Below are 25,178 nucleotides of genomic sequence, written 5' to 3'. Positions count from 1 at the left end.
TAATGTTTTTTAAAGTGATTTTTTTAAATTATAACAACCCCCGTAGGACCTGTTTGTTACGAATTAAAATAAAAATAGTTGTCCTCGTGAGCTTAGCTCAGTTGGTATGAACAATGGATAAAATATGCAAAGGTCCGGGGTTCAAACCTCGGTCACTACCAAAAAGAAAAAAATAGTTGTACATTCAATAATTTAAAACATTCATTAAGAAAATTACATTTCAATATCTCTGAACCGTTCCTTTTCTGGGGAACATTTCCAAATTTTCAAGACAATTCCCAAAACACCCTTTACTAATTAATATTATAATTTAAGTAATAACATTTTGGTAAATTTAAAACATTCATTAAGAAAATTACATTTCAATATCTCTGAACCGTTCCTTTTCTGGGGAACATTTCCAAATTTTCAAGACAATTCCCAAAACACCCTTTACTAATTAATATTATAATTTAAGTAATAACATTTTGGTAAGTCAAGATATCTTTAGATCACAACCATCCATTGTCTTTCAAACATATCCAAGGGCTATAATCCATTTTGCAGCCAAAAAAAAAATTATAAAGTTGCTCTCGTACGGTAGGAGACCCGTATGCCTTGCCTACCAGAGACAGCGCCGTACTTGCGGTTTATAGTTCCAACACATAAAAGAACGCAGTTCTTCAGTAGACTGTACAACGTGCCGCCCCTCGCATGCGAAGTACTTCGCCGTTTTCCTTTCATTCTCTCTCTCACCGCCATTCTTCTTCATCTTCTTTGTTGATTCGATGATGGATAAAGAATCTCTAACCGCACCTGTAAAGTCCTCTGTCGACAAATTTCAACTTGTTCCCGAATTCCTCAAGGTAATTAAACAACTCATTCATCAATCATCATTATTAATATTATCATTGCTTCTGTCATTAATTTTCACTAATCTTCACTCATTTCGTTTTTCTAGGTTAGAGGATTGGTGAAGCAACATTTAGATTCTTTTAACTATTTTGTTAACACTGATATCAAGAAAATTGTTCGTGCTAATTGTCTTATCAAAGCCTCTCGGTACCCGCATATTGAACTAAGGTACGGGTTCTAACTTTATCATGCCTGTGTTGTGTTTGTTTTAATGTTTCTCAACTTAATTCACATATTTTGAACGAGTTTTCAAAAATCATTATCACTTATTCATTTCCAACAAAATTACACTGATCAATGTTGTTAAATTAATAGCTATAGAGCAGCGGAATTTGGAAAAACTGCTATTGTTCCACAATACGCTATCTAGTACAAAATGTTGTCAAATAGTGGCGATATAGCACTGTTGCATAGAAGAATTTTAACAATCCGCTATTTGTCAACAACATTGTTTGAGTGTAACATTCTTATACGCAGTTTCTCATGAATATTATTCATGGGAATATTGAGGGCTTAATTGTAATTAAGCCTATATTGAAATTAACGCCTTCTAAAAGTATTTTACACAAGGTTTGGGAATGGAGAAATGGAATCAATTGCTTAGCTTATGATTGACTCCGTTTATTTTCTTAATATGTTCATTTTGATAAATCATGATAGTTAATTTGAATTGAAGCTGACTTTTTCAGTTGTTCTTTATTCTTGAGAGGCTGGCTCGAACCACTTTAAGTTGTTTTACTGATGTGCTACTAATGTACAACATGACCTATTCTGCAGGTTTTTGAATGTCAGAATTGGTCAACCGTCAATAACAAGGGATGGTATCCTTGAGTTAGTTACCCCACAGACATGCCGACTATCTGACCGAACGTAGGAATCATTTTCCTTGGAATCATATCTAATGTTTTTTAATAATGCTGAGCTATTCATAGAATTCTAATAATGCTCAAAAGCATTCTCTTAATTTGCTTCTTAAGTTCTATGTTATTTTAATTTCTTCTAGTTTACTTATACTACTGATTTGAAGTTGTAGTGAGACCATATGCCACTTTTTTTTGTTGTGCCTAACTTGCTGTGAATTATGCTTTATCTTGTCTAATATAAAGGTATGATGCTCCGATATATGTCGATGTTGAATACACTCAGGGAAGTCCAGATAATAAAATTAGAGTGCCAAAGGTAATTGACCCCCATTATTATATTATCTGAATTTGACAAAGATATCTTTTATTAACTGAAGCAATTTTTTTTTCTTTCCGCAGACCGATGTTTTAATTGGAAGATTGCCTATTATGTTACGGAGTTGTTGTTGTGTTTTGTCTAATAGAGATGAAGCCGAGCTTGCAAAACTTGGTTCGTTTTATTCATTTAATTGTTTTATTAATCTTTTGCATTTCTTATTATTTTAAACAAAATCTTACCTTCAGTTTTTCTTTGATTAGGCGAGTGTCCCCTTGATCCTGGAGGATATTTTGTAGTCAAAGGGAATGAGAAGGTGATATTCTAATTTAAAATACTTCTCAATGTTAGAAATGCTGGCTGATATTTATTCTGTTCAAGGCCTACTGACTTGGGAAAAAAATTAATTTTAGTTATTTGTTGAATTGTTAAAGAAATAATGTCAGAAGTAAATGAATATAACTACAAAAATAAACTGATATACATTTTTCATTGACTTGTTGAACTTGCATGAGATCAGGTGTTTTACATAAGAATCCCTGATAGTGTATTTTGTTTTTGTTTTCCCATCTCCTCTAAATATGACTCCTTTTATTTTCATTTAGATGGTTTTCAATTTTTTTATTTGCATAAAATTCCCACGAATTTGTTTCAGGTAATTTTAATACAAGAACAACTTTCGAAGAATAGAATAATTATAGACACGGACAAGAAAAAAAAGTAAGTAATTCTTTCTGGCATGATGAAGGCTTATTCTTCATCTTTTTATCTTGCATATACATACTGGCATGACGACATGAGTACATTTATGATTGTTGTCCTCGTTTTACTTCACATTTTATCATACCTGTTAAGCAAGTAAGAAATGCTTTAGATGTTCTCTCACATTTAGTATTGTAGCGTTGTCAGAATGATCTTAAGGTTCATTTTTTGGTATCTTCCTTTTTGGTTAGGCTGGCTCTAGCATGGGTCTGGGAAACATCTAACTTCCAGTGAGGAAATAATGAAATATATTTTAATGAATAAATTGTTTTACATCTTGTATTTTATATAACAAAACCGAAAACAATAAAGAAAATCCTCCAGAATTAACAACAAAACAAAACAATGCTGTACAAGGAGAAAAACAACATCTGCCAGTATTTTTTATTTTTGTTTTTTGTAACCTTTGAGAAGCTTGAAAGTCCTCTTTTGAAGCTATAGCCGTCTGTAAATTTATTTTCTACCTGTGTCATTCGGTGTACACCAAATTGCTTCCCCTTCTCCTTTTTTCATAATTTTCTTTTGGGTTCCTTTTTTTGAGGGATTCTTTTGGGTTCAGTTTTCTTCCTTTTTTGTTTCTCCTTTTTTTCAGTTTTGGTTTCTTGGGTGATTGCTTATTACTCCTTTGTGCTCGGTGCTCCTCTTCTATCTCTACGTGAACTCTCTACTTTTATCCCTAAAAGATAAGTGATGCAGAATAGATTAGCAATTTAGACAAGTGTCCTATTTTGATTTATAATAACTGTGATGATATTTTTTTAAGGACATAGGATATTGAAACATTCGTTATTTTAAGAAATTTTGGGTTTGCTAAAAAATGTAGTGTAAAGAAATTTTAATGTTTATTCTGATTGTGTCTTGGAAATTTTAATGTTTACAAGACCCAACAAAACTGGCTTTATGAGGTGAGGATTTCCCCCACTTATAAACACTTGTTCAGACCATCTCTTATCAGATGTACCATCTCTTATCCGATGTGTGGGATTCTTTAAACACCCCTTCATACCCATCACTATTGGGCTTAGTGAGTGCATATAAATGGTGGATGGCTTGATAGCGGAAACCTGATAGCAGGTGGCCCATCGGGAAACCTGATAGCAGGTGGCCCAATGGATCTTGAACCAAGCTCTAATACCATCTTAGAAATTGTGGTTGGGTCGTACACAACCCCATAAAACCAGCTTGTGAGGTGAGGATTGTCCCCACTTATAAACACTTGTTCATGCCATCTCTTATCCAATGTGAGACTCTTTAACAGTGTGTTTAATTAGGATTTATCTAGATTTTAAATTTATTTAGGATTTGTTGTGAGGTTGAACCGAAAGAGAACTTTGCTCCTAAGTAGTAACTTCGGTTTATAATCTTGTTAAAGAAGAGCATATTTGGGTCATCTGTTCTTAAACAATAGGCATGATAAGCAGCAGCTTCGGGAAAGTTGCCCCATGTGTATAGATCTGTGAGTACTGTTTTGCTGGCCATTGAAATTTCATTTTTATTGTAGTTGTAAAAATTTAAATCCTTGTTGGTTAATATGAGTTGCTGTTTCAATGGGATGCATTCATTGTTTTTGGTTATTTTGTTGGTGGTTATCTTATTCTTCCACAAGTGGTATTTCTCCACTTTTTTCTCAAATAAGTTTTCTTTTCTCTATCTAAAAAGTTATTGAGTAAATTATTTTAGTTTTGTATTTGGTTGGTTGTGCGTTTATCCCTCTATGTTTCTGAAGTATATTTTGGTTAGTTCACAAAAAAAGAAAGAAGTACAATTTGGTTTCTCTTTTGGCTTTCAGCATTACTGCATCTGTTACAAGCAGCACAGACAAAGTAAAAACAAAAACTACCATTGTGATGGAAAAGGAGAAGTTGTGGTTAGAATTGAATCAATTTCCAAAAAAGGTTTTCCCTTGGCCTTTTTCATTTTGTCTTATTCATCTTTAGCCCACTTAGTGGGACAAGGCTTAGTTGTTGTCGTTGTCATCTTTAACCCTTCAATTGCATTATAATTAGGTTTTGGTAATTTTTTTTCTTATTATATCCAATAGGTTCCTCTTATGGTTATAATGAAAGCTATGGGGATGGAGCACGATCAAGAAGTTGTACAGTTGATTGGAAGAGATCCTCGTTACAGTTTTCTACTTATGCCATCCATTGAGGTAATTGAAATGTATATTTGGCTATGGATGCATTAGGATAAACAACTTATTTAGGTCTCATTCATTCAACAATTTTAGGGAGCTTAAACTAAGCACTTATTATTAAGCTATGACAATTATTGTAATAAGCTAAAACAACTTATGGACAATGTTTTTTGACAAGATGGACATAAGTATATCCAAACATCAACATAAATACTTATGTTATGAGATATCTTCAGATAAGTTATAGATAAGTTCTTCCAAGTGCCTCCTTTGTCAAATATAAAAATTATTTTGCACACATTGAATTGTAAAAGTATGGTAGACGCTTATGTTATGAGATATCTTCAGATAAGTTATAGATAAGCTCTTCCAAGTGCCATCTTTGTCAAATATAAAAATTATTTTGCACACATTAAATTGTAAAAGGATGGTAGACGCTAGTGGATTGTATAATAATTACATACTTATCTGCTTTTTTTTAGCTTAACAAGGCATTTTGTATTATTATTATTTATGCTATCTTTGATCTGTTAAATATTTTTGCCCTCTAATCAGGAATGTACAAAAATTGGTATATTTACACAAGCCCAAGCATTGGACTACGTTGATTCAAAGGCGGTAAGTTGTTCTTTCTTATTCCCCCCATTCACCAAGGATTTCTCCGTTCACACAAAATTTATCTAATTACAATATTTGTCTTTCAATTCTGATCTCTCCTATGTATTACCTTCCAATCCTAATGCCTTCTAACCAACTAACTCATTATCTAACTAAATGGTCTAACTAGCTAATCGACCAGCTGTTGTCCTTCTGTCCTAATGATCCATCCTAACAAATACCAACTTAAAATAAAGACATATATAGACATATGGTAATTTACATTATATAGACATATGGTAGTCAAAATTGAGATTCAGATTGTAGTATTGTGTGATTTTTAAGGGGTAGAGTGATCTTGTGTCAGGAAAACTTCCAATTTGATGTGAATGGTTGCATCGCCATTCAAGCATGTAAGTTTGTGTACTCTTGCAAGTTTTATGATCCTAAACAAGATGCAATGAAACTGAATTTGCTAGTGGGTTCCATGATTCAGTTGCAAAAGATCAATTTTTCTGGGTTATAAAACCCGGAACCCATTCCTCCTTCGTGCAAACCTCTATCCCTCGGCCGTCGTCCTTTCATGCATCCATTTTCTCCTTCGCGGGACTTCTGTGGCACTGTTTAATGGGATCCTCTTTGTCATATTCAATGGGTTTTTTCCTGCAAGTGTAGTAGAAAGAATTTTGGGGAAAAGAAGATTTTCCCTGTAATTGTTCTAAAGTGTTGTTCGTTCCTTTTATTTATTTATTTTTTAGTTCAGTAGTCAGTACATTAGTAGGAGGGCATTGTTCTGGGGCCATATTTTATATATAACCCTTTCTATTCTGATGGTATAATTTTTTTTCTTCTTTTGATTATAACTATTAGGCCAATTTAGCATGCATAAGTGCTACATGTGGCACACGCGACAGTGCCCATATGCTTTTTAAAAATTCAAACTTGAGATTTGACTGTGATCTAAATATGTATTCTCACACAATTTTTTTTTTATATTCAAATCTCCAATACTCTTCCTGGTAGCTGCTGCCTTGATAGGAACCTGAATTAAGAGAGAAAAGAAAACTAGTATTATTGGTTGAAAAGAAATATATTACAGAAAATTAACCCCTGTAATCCCAGAGCAAAGCTCCTTGGGGAGGAAATAATTCTCCCTCTAAAGAGTGTGTTTGGATGAGGGAATGTTTTGAGGGAATTCCATTGTTTGGATAATAATTTAGATAATTTTCAAAATGATGAAAATTCATGAAGTATTTTGTTCAAGTTAAATTTAGAGATTTTCACACAAAAGCTAAGAATTTCAAATTTCTCCATTCTTATAAATTTTCAAATTTTGCATTTTAGTCCTCAAATTTTCAAATTGACCCCAATAAATTTCCAAAAATTTGTAATTTGACCCTTTTTTTTTTAAATTGTAAATCTACCCCTCAAATTTTTTGGATTTTGCAAATTGACCCGAATTTAAATTTTCAAATTTGGCCCAAAAATGATGACAATGAAATGTTTAATTACTCCATCCAAACAAGAATATTTAGAAATGAAGTCAATTTAATTGAATCATTTGAATTACCTAGAATTCTAAATTCTTTAAAATTTCTCAATTACCTCTCCTCCACCCTGTATAACAAAGTCTCTCTCTCTCTCTCTCCGGTAACTAACCCCCCCCTCCCTCTAGTTCCTTCTTTTGATGACTCCAAGTGGGCCTTAGACAATTACGTATAAGATACCTATTATGCCTGCTACACCACCGCCTCTTTGCTTCGCCAACAAAAACACGAACTTGACCATTACACCGTCGTATACGCTTACAGAAAATCCACTTTGTTGTTCACAAGTTCAAATTTGTTCACTTACTGTTGCATCTTCCATTTTGTTCACAATCTCATACTTTGTATTTTCTTTCTTTCATCCAATTGAATTTGATGCTTTTGTTGGCGAGATTTGTTCCCTTTCAAAATTGGGGACACGCAAAATAGTAATTAGAAAATCGTTTGTCTAATGCAAAGGCCAAGGGACATATTTTCTGTGTTCCTGTTCTTAACAGGCTTCCTTATTTCATCGGCACATGATTTGCCAAAATAAATAAATAAAAGGCTTCCTTATTTACAATCTTGACTCCTCTCCCTGAAGTAACTGACTGCTTAGAATATCGCTGTATTATAGGAAGCAAATATGTCCAAATGAAAAACATGAAGCCATAAATCTGTCCAGAGGATAAAGGGAAACAATTTCCGCTAAAGATAATCTCAATGTGATTTTTGACTTACTGAAAAGGATTTATTTTGTCCGGCCTCTTGGATAGTTTTTTCTCCACACATTATAGAGGGAAAGAAGAGTGCTTGTTTTGCTGTGCTTTGGTTCCTACTGTTGGAGCAAAGCTCCGAGGTTATCATGAGAGATGTCTTACCTCATACTTATGGGTTAAAGTTGCTTTTTTCCTTTCCATCTGTGTGTCCGTTCATCCCTGAGCTTGAATTGTTTGTTCCGACTGATTTACAACGGAATTGTAGGGTTCTTTTGAGCTAATATTTGTTTCTTAATATGTCTTGTTATAAGAAAGTTGCTTATTCTATGGTTTGTTTTCTTCTCTTACGTGAATAATTCCTTTAAACAAGTTACTTCAGACCTTCTATATAGTTTAGTTTGCAGAATAAGTTATGTGCAAACTTGTTAAGTGATGTACTGATAATTATACTTCATTGGCAGCTTCCGATTTTAATGATATATTTCTGTTTCTAAATTTACATACATATATACTTAATATTTTAGTATTGTTTCTAATTTATTGCTAATGGCATGTGTGCATATCAGGTAAAACGTCTCGTGCCTGCAAACATGCAACCTCAAAAGGTTTCAAATCTCTCTCTCTCTCTCTCTCTCTCTCTCTCTCTCTCTCTCCCCCCATGTCATGAGATTGTTTATTTATGCATTCTCATTCTGTATAAAATAATGTATATATTTTTGTTTTTTCCTCGACAATTTTCTGACTTGTTATTTGAAACTTTTATGTAGGAAAGACAAGCATTTAACATCCTAAGAGAAACATTTCTTGCAAATGTGCCGGTAAGTTTTCTTTGAATTATAAGCAGATTTTGAGTCATTAAGGGTGTTTCTTTTTTCTGAAAGTTTCATCATTGTACAACGTGATTTTATTCTGTTGTAATACATGTAACTTGCCTTAGCTGTGTTAGGCTTGGTCTGATTAGCTGCTTCTTCTATTGTTGTTAGGTGCACGGATATAATTTTCGGCCGAAATGTATATATGTCGCTGTTATGATAAGACGCATAATGGATGCAATTCTAAATAAGGATGCGATGGATGACAAGGTAGTATCTTCTTTTTAACTGTTAAAGTTAAGAATCTTTAGATATCCCTTTGATTGTACAACTTCCTAGATTGATTGTTATTACTCCTAGAGTATTCAACTTCCTAGGCTAGTGCTTACTAATTAAGCATTCAATGCACTTATTGTAAAACCATTATAAATACAAGATGTGTGATCTCATTATACACACAGAGTTTACATATTTTTACATTAACATATAATATTCTTAGGTTACCGGAACTCAATTTACTCAATAGCCATAGTTTTTGGTTATAGCCTATCACTATCACTATTGGTAGAAACTTTCCAATGGTTTAAAAAAGGTGTTGGAACAAAGTTGGAGTCGAAAGCATTTTTAGAACAAAAATTGGAGATTGTGGTGAGATGGTCTGTTTCTCAACAGGTATCTTGGATTGCCCTGGGTTGGATATTGTGTTCTTGGTTAAAGGATTTTAGAGAAACCCTAGGTTATTGTGAATGAGGTCGAGAGTATCGTTTTACTTTAGAGTTTTGTTTATAAGTAAAAAATATAGAACAAAAGTGCAACAGTTTGGTAGTTCCATAGTTCTGCAGGTGTTTCCACAATATATTTTGCTATTAGCTTTTGATTTTCGCCTTGAAGGTGAAATGATTATCATGTTCAAATCAGTCCTAGAAATTAAAGAATACAGCAAAACTTGCTATTTTATAATAACATAACTTAACAACTGAGGCGACCTCACTTTATTTTCCATCCAAATTAGTGCTTTTATTGTGAAAGATCATCTGCAAAATTGATATAGTTCTAAGTTAAAGCCATATAACATGTACTTTGTGTGTGTAGAAATTTGTGTATACATGTGTGGGCATTGGGCAATAGCTACTATCAGCTAACTGTTTCTTTCAAAAAAATTCATAGGATTATGTCGGAAACAAACGATTGGAGTTATCTGGCCAAGTTATCTCTCTTCTATTTGAGGTACTATCTTGTTTAATTTAATATACATTTCACTTCTGCAAGTATATTTTGCACAGATTTCAAGTTATTTATTCTTCTTTCTCTCTTAGGATCTTTTTAAGTCGATGACAAATGAAATTAAGTTTGCGGTGGACAAATTGTTGGATAAGCCAGACAAAGCTAGGAAGTTTGACTTTCTTACTGTAAGCTCTCTTTAATATATTTTTTGGTTTTTGGTACAAAGCTATCTTTAATACTTTTAACCAAACATCATATGAATTAAATCAAAACATTCTAAAATCAAATCCAATCTTGCTGAAGCTTTCCAGAAGTCTCCAGCTGGTCACTCTTTAAGAGTTCCTTTTGCTCAATTCTTTTTCTATGTCATTCATCTCATATTTATTTGAACTTTTGTGTCCAAGATGATTCCTTTATTTATTTATTTATTTATTTATTTATTTATTCTTATTATGCATGAGATTTCCCTCCCATGTCTAGTTAAAGTTGTTCCTCCTAAAAAACCCACAAGTTATTGAAAATTCTGTTCCATATCTTTGATTGTCTAATGATAAAACATGCCTCAAGTGAAAATATACTTTTGTTGGATACCAGTAATGCAATGCTCAGCACAGATGAAGTTGACGAGAACATATGAAATGCAATTTACCTGCAAGTCTCTGATCTTGATAGTCGTTTTTTCTTGGGAAGCTCCAAAGTTTAGATGGCACTAGAAATTTATTTACTCGTGTTATTCTGATATTCATCAATGTAAATCTTTTAAATGCGGCTTGTTTGTACACATGAAAGACATAATTCACTGGTTTCATCATCTTATATGTTCATGTTTGGTGTCGTTGGTTTGTTAGTCCAACCTGATCTTAGCATCTCTGGATTTCAATTTACATAGTTTCTTTGGATGTGTTTATAGCAACTTATTAATCGAGATTGTATCACTCCCGGTTTGGAAAGGACTCTCTCGACTGGTAATTTTGACGTTAAAAGGTTTAAGATGCACAAGAGTGGAGTAACACAGGTTGTGTACTGTTTCCTTTTCTAATGTTCCCTTTTTATCTCCAAATAGTTCTTCTAATGGATTTTGTTTTTCAGGTGCTACAGAGGTTATCCTTTATAAGTGCTTTGGGCCAAATGACAAGAGTCCAGCCACAGTTTGAGAAGTCTAGGAAAGTAAGTGGCCCTAGAGCTTTGCAGCCTAGCCAGGTAAGCTGAAATCCAGTTGCGAACCTTCTTGACATATCATTCTTATGTTGCATTGGTTTTTGGATAGAACAGGATGACATTGTTTGATCCTTGAAGCTGACCTAAAAGCTTTATTGTTGTTGTACTCTTATGTTGCTTATGCCTTTTATGCTAAATTTTTGAAAAATGTATTCATTTATGAACTTATACCTTCTTTTTTTAATTCGTCTTTGCCGTAGTGGGGCATGCTTTGTCCCTGCGATACTCCTGAAGGTGAATCTTGTGGACTAGTAAAGAACCTGGCTTTGATGACTCATGTCACTACTGATGAAGAGGAGGGCCCCCTGATTTCTCTGGTACGTTTTATGTGTTTGATGTCACAGGATGATGAAATCTTTTCAACTTTATTGTTTATTAGTATAAGTAGCTGTGATTAGCTACTATAGCCTGCAATGACTTGCTTGTTTAACCTTATATATTAACTGAACACCTAAAGGACAAATTTGGGATTTATGGCATTGTTGTGTGATTTACTAGGAAAAAACATGGATTAATAGTATGGCTGTTTTGTGAGCCATTTATTGGTGTTCTATCCAGACAGTGGGATTTATGAACTCTTCACTCTTTTCATTATGACTAAATTTCGATTCAATGTAATTAATTATAACCATGCAGTGTTGTCAATAGCTCGCTATAAAATCCCCTAACCACTATAGGACAGGCAGTAGCAGTGCAGTTAGTGTGGTGGTTATGGCAGCTGCTAAATTGCCACCCCTCATAATGACATCAAAGATTAAAAAATTCCAAAAACCCTTATAGCAAACATTAGGGCATTTTGATTGGGTTATTTTATGAACTTTGCAATTTTAAAGCATCATAACTACATTTGGGCAACACTTCTCCTATCTCACTCTATTTCACTCATGGTGGCATTATCACCCTCACACTGGTCGGTTACAATTGGTTGTTGAGTCTTTACGTATATAGCATAGTGATTCTTAAGACTGAAAATATGTTTTATTATTACAGTGCTATCTTTTGGGTGTTGAAAACATGGAACATCTCTCTGGAGAAGAGCTTCATACACCCAATTCCTTTCTTGTCATTTTTAATGGTATGATCCTTGGCAAGCACAGGAGACCACAGGTATTATTGGCCTGTCTTTATCATATTTATTTATTATTTTTATTCAAATATGTGTTCATAATTATATCTCATTTATTGTTCAAGCGTTTTGCTACTGCAATGAGAAAGTTGCGGAGAGCTTGTCTAATTGGCGAGTTTGTGAGTGTCTATGTCAATGAAAAGCAGGTGAATAGTTCTGTTGCATTTGATTCTTTCCTCCTTTTTCTTGATGTTTCATACTTTATACTATTTCCTGTTTTCTAGGTCAATAATTTTTTATTGGTTGGTGAATTCTCTTATTCGGTGGATGTTTCAATTTGTGTTTCATATTTAAAAATATGGTAATAGTGTTTTTGCTTGTAAGCATTGTTGTTCTATTGAAATTTTTTTAAATTTAACTTTTGTATTCATGCATAGTGAATGCCAGGAATATACGATTTCACTCTACTTTTATTGCTGAAAGCGAAACTTCGAATACTATTGAATGAGTTGAAGTGTACAAACTCTAATAGAATATATAGACTAATTCTATGCAATGCTAAATCAAGAACTAAGGAAACTATTATAAATACACTAATGCTGATTATTGCGATTATTATGCTCTTAATAATTACAAATGCGATTCTGCCTATACTTAGTGTGCTTTCTTCAACTATTGTAATGTTAGAAGGGTGTGGGATTGAAATCGGTATTAATAGACAACAACATGTTTTCAGTGTTGTGTTTACTTAGCTTCGGATGGTGGTAGAGTTTGCCGTCCTCTCGTCATTGCTGACAAGGGAATATCAAGAGTCAAAGCTCATCATATGAAAGAGTTAAAGGTAATCACATCATATGCTTTTATCTTAATAAATACTGGAAGCTGTTTATTAGAATATTAATTCAAATGTGCTTTCAGGATGGAGTGTGCACATTTCGTGACTTTTTACGCAATGGCTTGATTGAGTATCTTGATGTTAATGAGGAAAACAATGCTTTGGTATGTGTTGCTCTAAATTACATCTAGCTTCTTTTGTCCTTGAAATCCTTTCTGACGTCAGCTGCTTATTTTTTTTATAGATTGCTTTATATGAAAAAGATGCGACACCAGAAACTACTCATATTGAGATTGAGCCTTTCACTATTTTAGGAGTTTGTGCGGGATTAATTCCATATCCTCATCATAATCAATCTCCCAGAAACACATATCAGGTTGTCCCTTCATGCCCCCCTTTGGGTTTAAGGCAGTAACTGAGATATTGAGAACTTGTATGCATAGATGGTGTTCAATTCCGCACTTGAAATAACTTTTGTTTTGCTTACTGTAGTGTGCAATGGGAAAGCAAGCCATGGGAAATATAGCATATAACCAGGCAAGTAAACAGTTTGTTGTTTATGTAGCTTAAACACTACTATTGAATGATCTTCAAACTTGATCCGATTATTTCTAAACAAACTTATTAAATTTAGATTTCTATTTTTAGTGTGTGTATGATATTAAATACAAACATATAAGTTCATGTCTGAGAATATTGTTTTTGAATATACCTGAATCACATGGTCTCTTTTCAAAACGATATACAGCATGAATTTCAATCGAGTTGCTTCAATTTTGAAGCAATAACTTCTATGTTATTTCGCACTTCATTGCCTGAAATCTTAAGCTCTTAAATTTAATGGCCGTAAGTGTTTGTTATCCTATATATGTCCCCACATAAGAAATTATTTGTGCTTGAAGGTTTGACAAGGTATATATTATATTGATTTTTATTTTGATTATCTATTGATTTTTATTTTGATTATTGCGAAGTTAGAGGGGGTGATTGTTTGCATTGTATGCTAGTTGTGCTATTGTAGAGGTGATGTAATAGTAATGTATCTAACACGGAATTAACCTAAAAGCTTTTACAGTCGTGCACAAATTTAGAAATGAATATATGTCTAAGAAAAATAGATTACACGAGGACGTGATGTTAGTTTTAAAATTAGGCCTAACTATTTACAAGTCTTGTTATTTTTCAATGTAGGACTTGGGTTTTCCTAATACGCCCCCTCACGTCCAACACTATTGGGATTGGTAGGTGGCCCAAATGGATAGGCTCTGATACAATTTTAGGTTTTTATTTCGAGTTCATGAAGTAACTCGACTCAAAAGACTAAGTTCATAAGTACTCAAAAGACATAATCCATAGAAACAAGTCTAGGCATCTAAGACATTATTCAATCCCATGTTTGAGAGATGAAAGAGTTGATAGTTTCAGTAAAAACTGTGAAACACAGAGAGAGGTGAAACAGAGGAAAACGGTGAAACATGGTTCAGTGAGAATAGAGAGGAGATGAACGACGGCTAGACGGCACCGGTGGGAGTGGGTGAGCAGTGGAACAATAGTATGGGCTGTCATTTAGGGTTTCCTGGACAAAAAAAAATCGACTCTGACCACAGCACAAAAAACGCCCCTACATTAAAATGAAGTACGTTTGATCTGCCATGGGACATAGGGTCATACGTTTCTACGTCCCAGCGCTCGTTTTATGAACTTAGTCTTTTCAGTCAAAAACTCATCTCCCCCCTTTATCATCATCCTCAATCCAGAAACCTCATACACACAACCTAAAACCCAGAAACCGAATCCTAAAAATCTAAAATTTATTTTATTTTCAGCAGAAGAGATAACCAATCCAAACAAACTATTGTTTCAAGTTGACAAAATTATTTGCTATATTGTGTAAATAGCCATTAAAAGAAAATTATGAATCCAAATCATGTCTGAACCCAATCGTCGTTGTAGAAGAGAAGTTTTTGCCCCAATTATCGTTGTTTAAATTCCCCTACAATTCGTTCTCAACTTCACAGAATCTGTTCATGAATTATCTTTTTGATGCTTTGTTAGAATTTTTGGATGAAACTAATTTTGTTGATTTGGGTTTGAGGGAAAAGGTTCAAACATTGAATATGGAAGGAAACAAGAGGCACAACTAATTTTGCTGATTTGGTAGCACTTCATTGATTTGGGTTTGGGTTTTTATGTTTCTGATTTTTAGTGGGATGAAGGTGGTTTAGGTTTTTTCAACAAAAAAAAAAACTCAGTTAAATCAAATTGTTTTTCAATTAAGGCAAGAATATCAATGAGTTATAGGTTTGGATGTTGTGTATTTGGAAGAAGATGATGGAAATTTTGGATCTGAAGAACCCTAAAAAAAGGAAAGAGGATAAAGAAGAAGAAGATGACGGAATTATTTTTTCTTTATTTCTTTCTTTCTTTATTTTCATGTTATTTAAGTTTTTTTAAAATAAAAAATTAATTAAAATAATGAGTCAGCCTCCATGTCACCATTTTTGGACCAAAAATGGAAATTAGGATAACCTTGTGTACTTTCTAAAAAATAAAGGATCTAAACGGAAAAAAAAAAGATAAAGGACCCAAGTGTTACAAAAAAATGATATAAAGAACCCCCTTGAGTAATTTTGCCTAATTTTTTATGTTTGTGTGTAATATATGTGAAGTTACAATTTTTCCATTGAGTAGGATCTTATGAACCGTCTTACGATCCTCGTGTTTACGATCTTTCACCGGCCTACCGATCCTCCTTAGAATTTCATGTTTGACTACATTGCTTGCAACTGTTTCTTCTTCTTGCATTTCATGCGTGGTGTAATTATGTTGCTGCACTGTGATATTTTTTTTTGGTAGAGCATGCTTGTTCCAGTAGATAAACTTCCATATTCCATGCTTAGTGATAAAGTTTAAATTTGGGTTTTTAGCTCCGACGGATGGACACCTTACTTTATCTATTGGTTTATCCTCAACGACCTTTGCTGACAACAAAATCAATTGAGCTGGTTAGTAATGTTTCCATTGTTTTATTTTTCATTGAGTCAAGGGCTCGTATTAATCTTTAGTCTTTTAGGTTGGATATGATAAGCTTGGAGCAGGTCAGAATGCGACTGTAGCTGTCATGAGCTACAGTGGATATGATATTGAGGATGCAATTGTCATGAACAAATCATCTCTTGATCGAGGCTTTGGTCGTTGTATAGTTATGAAAAGGTATGCTATTTTATTTGGTGATTTCCTTCTCTGGTTGCAACATATTTCATTGATACGTTTTTAAGGTAGCAATGTCAATCTTAATGTTCTTGAATCTTTAGGTTTGCCGCTGTCCGACAAAAGTATTCAAATGGCACAGAAGATCGAATAGAAAGACCCGATAGAGCTTTAGGCAATATGCAGGTGATATGCCTTTAGTCTACACAGTAATTAACATTTAATCGATGTTACATATGTATTGAATTTGAATTGAATGTTTCTTATACTTTTTAATAATATGGGTGCATATACAAGAAATGTCATAAACCGTGTATAATGAATGCTTCCTTGTTTGCATTTGTTAGTATATTAGGAAATCTCCCTCACTTGTAGGATTTTGATTATATAGGCGCTGTTATTGTATTTCCTAAATTAGCTTGCAATTTTGCATAAATGATTTGAATGTATTCTCACTATGATTAATTGAAGATTAATTCTTTTTTACCCTAATTCTTGAGATGGCATCAGTGCTCTCGAAACCTGTAAGCCGCCGCTTCTTGGTTATGTGAACTATTTTAACAGTTCAGTTTTTAAACTAACAGGTCATGTATATTCAATCTGAGTTCTAATCACTTGCGTATTTCATCCTTTCCTTGGTCTAAATCTTCAAATCCTTCTTCTCAATTAACAAAAAGTTTCCCTCAAAAAAAAAAAAAAAAAACTAACAAAAAGTTGTAAATCGTAAGAGAATTAAAAGTAGAGTGCTTACCCTAATGGAGGGCTTACGTTTATGAAACATGGGCTTAGAGCCTAACTTAATCCTGTATAACCGGCTTATAAGCACTACTTATGTCTCTATAAACAATGTAGAATTGAACATGTCTGTCACAGCCATCACAATGAAGGTGTTGGTTAGCCTCAATTATGGTGTCTAGTGGTGGATGCAATTAAGGCGGTTTTTGAACAACTTGTATTCTAACTTATAGCTTCCCACAGGAACTGAAATCTATGCACTTTAGTCTTTAACTTATTCAGAAGCTCATTTGTGCGGATTCTCCATAAGCAGTTATGAATTTATATGGACACTTTTTTATGTTAGAAAATCCTACTCTTCTTTGTTGGGAAGTTCTTCTTTCCTTTATTTACTAGTTTCCGGATTTCTTTGCAAAATTCTTCGTTTTTTAGTTTCCCAATTTCCTTGCGTAGTCTAACTTTATTGATGAGATTAAATACATTGTCTAATCCCTAAATCTGTTCTCAGAAAGTAAATATTTTTTATTCTTGTTTCTTGCTTTCTCTAGATACTTGATGATGATGGGATTGCTTCACCTGGCGAAATTATTAGGCCAACTGACATTTATATCAACAAGAAATCACCAACTGAAACACAGAATAAAGTGTCGTCAACTAACTTGCCTGATAGGTTTGTTTCATTAACATTTAAATTTAACTGTGGATATGTTTTTGTTAAATATATTTTTCATGTTTTTACTAAAAGTTTTATTTATATACAGTGCATATCGGTCTAATTATTCAACATTCAATAAATGTCATGGAGGTGAAGTGGTTGATAAAGTATCTCTTTGCAATGATAAGGATAGCAACATGTGTATCAAATTTCTAACCCGTCACACTCGGAGGCCTGAGGTAAAACATTTCGGTTTATTGTGAGGTTGTGTTCTTAATTTGAAGTAGCTTATTGATTTCTCTGGCTGTATTTGTTACCTTAGCTTGGTGATAAATTCAGTAGCAGACATGGGCAGAAAGGTGTTTGCGGAACAATTGTCCAGCAGGAAGACTTCCCATTTTCTGAAAAAGGCATTTGTCCAGATCTGATTATGAATCCTCATGGGTTTCCAAGGTAATTTATATCATTCTCAGTAGTTATATGTGGAAACATTACAGGAACCCCTCATTTTTGGTAAATAATTGAAATAATTTGTTTATAATTAATTACTCCAGATGCTCCTCTTTTTTCTCAATGACATCATTCTAATTTAAAAATAATAAATGCTACACCTATTCTTTAGCCTTTAAGGATACTTCACAACCCAATGTGTATGAATATGCTTAAGTAGTCTTATTTGTACAATGGATGTGATTTCTCTTTTATGCTTAAAAAAAAGGGCTGCCCAGTGCCCTAAGGCTCCCATATACGCAGGGTCCGGAAAGGGGTCCCACCAATTGGTGTATTGTACGCAGCCTTGCCCTGTTTCTTACACAAGAGGTTGTTTCCAGGACTTGAACCCATGACATTTCAGTCATGTGGCAACAACTTTACCGTTGCGCCAAGGCTCCCCCTTTCTTTTATGCTTAACATTAAAAAAAAAATTAAATAAATGTAATATAATATTACATGTTTCTGGACGTGAACTAATATTTTTTATGGCATCAGTCGAATGACAGTTGGAAAGATGATAGAACTTCTTGGAGGGAAAGCAGGAGTTTCGTGTGGTAAATTTCATTATGGCAGTGCTTTTGGGGAAGAAAGTGGTCATGCTGACAAGGTTGAAACCATAAGGTATCATATTTCTCTCTGGTAACTTTTTTATGTTTTATCTATATTAGTGTTCTCATGGTTTTCTTGCTCTGGCAGTAAAACTCTTGTGAAACATGGCTTCAACTACAGTGGGAAAGATTTCATTTATTCAGGTTCTCATTTCACTTAAGAATTCTCAATTCTATTTGTGGATGAAAGTATTATTTTTCCATGGAGAAGATTACATTACCAATACCATTTGATATATATTTTGTTTAGAGTGGTTGTGTTTCTAAGCTTTGCATTAGGATTCATAGGAGTGTCAAGAGGCTTAGCATTGATCAATTGTCTCTTGAGCCGTTCAAAAAATAAAAACAAAAATCTGTCTCTTGAATTTCCATTGACGGATAAATATTTGAGTAATACTCCAGTAGTATAGTATTCCTTTTTCTACTAATCAATCTAAGAGGTGTTGTGGTTCATCTTTTTTTAGGTATTACGGGTTGCCCATTACAAGCTTATATTTTTATGGGGCCAATATACTACCAGAAATTAAAACACATGGTGAGTTTGAAATCATTTTATTAACAATGAAGTTAGTTTTATGTTTCTTGATGTTTCAATGTAAAGGTATGATCGTCTGTTTATACTTGATGTGCATTAATGTGGTGAAGTAGTGCTGTTAGTATTGGGATCTAGATGAAAGCGAAAACATTTCTTTTTATTTTATTAAATTATTAATCTGATGGCATTGTAATATTGCTGTCGGAAAGTTATTCATCGTAATGGTAACTTACCCTAATAGACTCACAAGCAAAACCTCTATTGATGATCAGGTGCTGGATAAGATGCATGCTCGTGGTAGTGGCCCTAAAGCCCTGATAACTAGACAGCCAACAGAAGGGAGAGCTAGAAATGGAGGTGTTCAATTTATGCTTTTTATGTGTTTTTTAATCTATTACATGTTGGTATAAAATATTTTATGCTATTTGGTTATTTTCTATATTTAAGTAAGTTTTTAGACTTCTATTTTACTTGTAGCTGTTGAGATCCTTTATAATAACTAGCAATTATAAGTTACTTGTTCCAAGTAGTATGAGAGCCATTAGTTTTTAACAATTTCCTCAGCTTATTTATCATTTCTTGTAAGAAGGGATATCATGATCTTTTGGATTTATTTTATCTTATTTAGATCTTCCTTTATTATGTCCTAAGCAACAATTATTTTTTCAATGCATTCACGTCAAGCATTTAGAGTGATTGCACGATATTTTGTTGAAAGTAAAGTAGCATAACCAAATATGTTGCTATATGTCAAAGGAAGTATGCTCTCAATCCTAAAAAGTGTGAAAAAATTTAGATTGTTAACCAAACAACCCCCCCTGTGATTCCAATATCAAACTTGTGCAAAATTCGGGGAAACCCCACTCAAACGAGTTACACTATATGTCTTATATGTTACCGGTATATATCCTAGATCCGTTCTAAATTCTCCTTGTGGCAATCATTGGAGCATTATGATTCTTGAGAAATTTTGTTGTCATTTTATCCATAAAATTGTTTTTTTATCGAGAAATGCAATATTTATAAATTCCAAAGATTAGTTGGCTAACCAACTTACCAAGCTACTCAGAAGTCCACACACACACACACACACACACACACACACACACACACATATATATATATATCTGACAATGGATATTATTTTCATTGGTTTGGGTGTGATGTTGAGATTCCATACTGTTCTATATATATAATTAATAATATGTGACTAGTTCCAATAGTTGGAATCATTGATTCACAGGAACTGCATCGGCTGGTTTTTTTTTTCCTTCTTGTAACTGCTAGATTGTATATGTAATTTCACTTGCTGTCTACTTTTTGCTCAAACAATTCAGATTGTTATCCATGCCTCTCAAATTTCCTTAATTTTTATTTAGTCTGTGCCCTCAATCTACCTAGTCATCCTCACCCCTAATCTGGGATTAATTGTACCTCCATGTGCTACATACCCTCTGTAACATATCCCCCATGTAGCATTTTACTGGTAATTATGGTGTGGAATTATCGAATAAGTGGAATGCTTTGCAATCGCCACCAATAAAGATTGATTAATGATTGAGTTTAACATCACTTGTTTCCTTTTATGTTTAGGTCTACGAGTTGGAGAAATGGAACGTGATTGCTTAATTGCATATGGTGCTAGTATGTTGATTTTTGAGCGACTCATGTTATCTAGTGATCCGTACGAAGTTCAGGTAAAAAAAAATCTAGACTTTTCGAATTAATAATACATATTTATGTAGCAACAGTTGCTTTTTGTACCAATTTCTGTTTATTTTATAGAACATCATAGGTAGAATTGTTTACAACATTAGAGGAGAAGGCATTTTTGTAGACAATTTCAGTTCAAAATATTTTCTAGAAAAGAATGGGTAAAAGCTGTTGTTTTGTTATTCAGTAGGTAATGCCAATCAGGTACAAAATATCAGTTGGCCAAAACAGTGGAATGAATTAAAGATAAAATTACTGGAATAAAATGTTTAAATTCGTGAAGATAAGCTTAAAGCTCTACTGCTCCCCCTGCGTGGCAAAGTGCCATGTGCTATGAATAACCATGATGATATATGATTTTCCATATAATCCGCTCATTTATATTATTAAATTATGAATAATGTTGATATATGGGGAAGGGCGGGAACTTGAAAGATTATGATTGTGGTAGTTTTTTTTTTTTTTTTTTGACCGAAGTGATCTTGGTAGTTAAAGTCCCGATTTTAATCCTAAAATCCTACGATTTTGCGATTATGAATATACGCAAAATCTTATTTTGGTGGAATCCTGTATAATCCACTTTTCTTTGAAACGGTTCTACAATTATGGCCCCGGTGGTGGAACAACAAAAGGCAATTTTAGTTGTTTTGTGTAGAACTTATGAGTACGTTTTAATTATATAAGTATTTCAAGTGTTATGTTGTTGATATGTGAGTGATAGTGTGCTAATTACATAAGTATTTTAAGTTTTAATTGTATAAGTGTTATGTTATGCAACTATGCTATTATGTGAGTTATGCTTATGAATTTAAATTTACACAAGTATTTCAAGTGTAATTTAAGGTTTTGTGTCTTACCTATGCTATTTATATGCATGTATATGCATATATTTGAATTTTATGAATTTTGTGTAATCCTACAGTTAATGTAACGATTCCATGATTTACGATTTTACCTCCCCTTAACGATTATACGTAAAATCCTGATTTTGCCTTGCAAGACTGATGTTAATTGCTAGCCTTTGATTTTTGGGAAACCTCAGAATATATGTTTAAAGATATATGTGTGTAATTCATTTAATTTTGGTTTTGTGAATAGTGAAAAGACTGTTCTTTAATTTTACAGTGGCTGATGATAGTTTCCCTTTTTATATTTTATACAGGTCTGCAGAGCTTGTGGATTGTTGGGATATTACAACCATAAGTTGAAAGCTGGTGTTTGTTCATCTTGTAAGAATGGAAAGCAGATTTCCACCATGAAGCTACCATATGCATGCAAACTCTTGATTCAGGTAATGTGTTGGAAACTATAATATCTTAGCTGCTAATTATTACTATAGTAGGAATAGCATATATATTATAAGGGTCTTGTTAACGAGTGTCCCCCGAGGCACTCTTTAAGGATTCTAAAAGAAGAAATTATTTTATAAAAAAGTCAAACATTTCGATTTCCAATGCACTGATTACACGTATTTTCATGATAAGTTACCTTATAAAGGTCTTAACTAATGCCCGGGGGCATTGGTTAACATTTCCCATATTATAATTATATACTACATCAGTCTCTAATTATAAGTCAATTTTGACCAAACCACGGGAATTAAGAAAGTTGGTAGTAGTATTAAGTTTGTTTACAATTACTATTGTTTTTACAATTTTAACCTTTGAGAGTGTTATTTTATGTTTTCAATATAGTATCTATTATTGATCGAAGAAAAAATATAAAATAAATAGGGGTATCCATGGAATAAATTTAAATTTATAGGAGGATTAAATGAAAATAACTATTTTCAATGTTTCCTTGGTTTTGATGATTTATGTCTTTTGTTTCTTATAAAAAGGTCAGGACAGAGTAATTTTGGAAATACCAAAAGAGTCTTATAAAAAGGGTTAAAAATATATTTTCAAAAGAGTTTTATAATTAGGGGCGGAGGTAGCACCTGATAGAATCAATTGCTATCATTATTAAAATGGAGAAACACAGATTTCCTTTAACTAAATTTAAAGTTTCAAACTTTTTTTAATCTTGCTTTCCTGTCAAATTAGTATTTTATTTTCTCTTTAAAAATATTTTTAAAGAATGTTTCTCTGCACTATACCACAATCATTGATAAAAAGTGAAAAATATCATGTTAATTATGAATTAAATGTTGTAACAGTCATTATCATGTAATTTTGATGAATTTAATATGTAATTTACTTTTTTGAATTGTAGTTTGGTTCAACGTTAATGATGTTTTTAAACATAGAGAACTAACTTGGTAAAGACATGTTCAAAACTTTAAATTAAGTTAAAAGATTTATGATATGATATAGTGTTTGCCTATTAAAAACTATTTTAGTTTAGCTAAGGATTTATTTTACTGATGCGAAATTTATTATTATTATTATTTGAACAAAATTATTAGTAGTAGTGCTTGGTGTATGGTTGATCAATTTGATATCTATTTCAAAATTTCAGGAACTCCAATCAATGAACATTGTTCCACGCTTAAAACTAGAAGATGCCTAAGTTTTAGAGATGATCCAACTACGAGGATGCATGCAGCTGTCGAGTGAATACAAAACAGAATGGTTTTAGCCTCTTCGATGTTATAACTCATTCAAACAATTTTGATTTATATGGTTTCATTTATATGTTAATATTGAATTTCACGATGAATGAAATGGTTTAATGGTGCTTTTACTAGAGTTGTAGAAACTTTTCAGAGGTTAAAGTGATACTCTATGGGATACCAAATAGAGTTAACATGGTTTTTAAACTTCATTTTATCTATACTGTCAAAGAAAAATCATTTTATCCATTTACGTTGTGAAGCTTTGTGTGTATCATGCTGACTTATTCGAGCTAAGTGGAATTTCGTTGTTTGAAAATTTGTTGTTTTGGCCTCCACATTGCTTAGTCACAGACTCCAAAAACGTCCTCATTGCTTACTCCCTCCGTTTCTTTTTAAGTGTCACTTTTGGAGAAATTTTTTGTTCCTACTCCCTCCGTCCCTTAATGTAACCCCCTTTGCATTTTTCATATTTTAAGAAAAGTTGTCAGTGTAATTAATGTGTCTGTTTTGTGTATTAATATTACCAAATTGTCCTTTGTTTGTGTAGATACACGTTAAAATAGCTTAAACGTGTGTTGCTTATCCCAAACGTGAATTTTTGATCTTATATAGTTGTTTGGCATGCATAGACAACAATGAATTTCAAGGTCCAAACTTGATTCTACTAGAATCTAGATTTTAAAGCTTCCACGACAATTTGAATTGTTTTTGCATTTTATCGGTCCAACACATATTTATCTTTTGACTAATTCCTTTAATTGCCCTAATATAGTTTATTGTTAAATAGATATAGGAAAATGCTATTTATCTAGAAAAATAGTATCAAGAATTTTTCAAGACACATGTGGCAAGTTTTAATTGCATGATTTATTTATCCACTTCCTATTTTTCAGCCACACCTCCTTGAATTGTGGCAAATAGTGCATTGTGATTGGTTGCTTTTTATTCTTGAAAAATTCTTGATGTTTTTTTTCTAGAGATATAGCATTGCTCATAGATATAAACATGTATTTTGGCAAGTACACACTTAAAAGCAATTTTTTTGTATGTTTCCAAACAACATGAATTAATAAGAATTATTTTTATGTTTGTGTGTTCAAACATAAATCAATTTACATTAACTAACTTTTAACTAAAATCAATTCTATCAAATTCAATTCTTATCACTGCAGAACCAAACGTACACTTATTTATTCCATCAATCTTACAATTAGTAGCCATAATAAACAAACATAAAGGACAAAGGTGTCCGACTAAGCTCACGTGACATGTTTCATTTTTTTGTAAAACTATAAAGAAAACAAAAAGACACTATATGTATGTTCCAAGCATACAAATGAGTTCTTCGCTGTTTATTTTGATGATTTAGAAGGAAAAAGATGAAAATTATCACTAATTGAAAAATTTATCATCTATAAAAAAATCATTAAATGCAAAATTTTGTCAAGACCTACGCAGAATATTAAAACATCATTTTTTTTTTGAGGGAAGTATTAAAACATCATGACTCATATCTTATTTCTTATGATTTTATATTGCGTACATCAATATTAATTGAATTTATATCATACGTTATTTTGTTTGTCAAGTAGCTTAGTGACTAGACATTAACCTTTTTCAAGGATATCTTGCGTTATTTATTACATAAGTTTTATATTTTAGGTCATAACTTACACTAAACTCGTAAATAAATTAGTAATTTTT

The 25,178-nt window shown here is 32.7% G+C and overlaps 1 protein-coding gene across 1 annotated transcript; it reads left to right on the top strand.

Annotated features, from left to right (window-relative positions):
- The first annotated feature begins 618 nt into the window (after window positions 1-618).
- On the top strand, window positions 619-23,720 carry LOC146897245 (DNA-directed RNA polymerase III subunit 2-like). The gene is made up of 37 exons (XM_085736147.1): window positions 619-845; window positions 941-1,062; window positions 1,672-1,764; window positions 2,001-2,073; window positions 2,157-2,247; window positions 2,337-2,389; window positions 2,729-2,793; window positions 4,625-4,730; window positions 4,877-4,987; window positions 5,528-5,590; window positions 8,381-8,419; window positions 8,582-8,632; window positions 8,798-8,896; window positions 9,794-9,853; window positions 9,943-10,035; window positions 10,761-10,865; window positions 10,940-11,050; window positions 11,269-11,385; window positions 12,059-12,175; window positions 12,260-12,340; window positions 12,871-12,975; window positions 13,053-13,133; window positions 13,214-13,345; window positions 13,462-13,506; window positions 15,897-15,974; window positions 16,043-16,182; window positions 16,284-16,365; window positions 17,463-17,584; window positions 17,676-17,808; window positions 17,892-18,022; window positions 18,557-18,682; window positions 18,758-18,813; window positions 19,134-19,204; window positions 19,477-19,561; window positions 20,798-20,901; window positions 22,080-22,208; window positions 23,378-23,720. The coding sequence occupies exons 1-37, from the start codon at window positions 768-770 to the stop codon at window positions 23,426-23,428; spliced, it is 3,399 nt and encodes a 1,132-aa protein (XP_085592273.1). The 5' UTR covers window positions 619-767; the 3' UTR covers window positions 23,429-23,720.
- The last annotated feature ends 1,458 nt before the right edge of the window (window positions 23,721-25,178 follow it).

The sequence above is a fragment of the Medicago sativa genome, chromosome 8, assembly GCF_051527215.1.
Source record: "Medicago sativa cultivar Bolivia chromosome 8, Bolivia_mono, whole genome shotgun sequence".
NCBI classification, from domain to species: Eukaryota; Viridiplantae; Streptophyta; class Magnoliopsida; order Fabales; family Fabaceae; genus Medicago; species Medicago sativa.
Note: the sequence above shows the minus strand (reverse complement) of the source record. Positions and strands in the feature narration are given on the sequence as shown.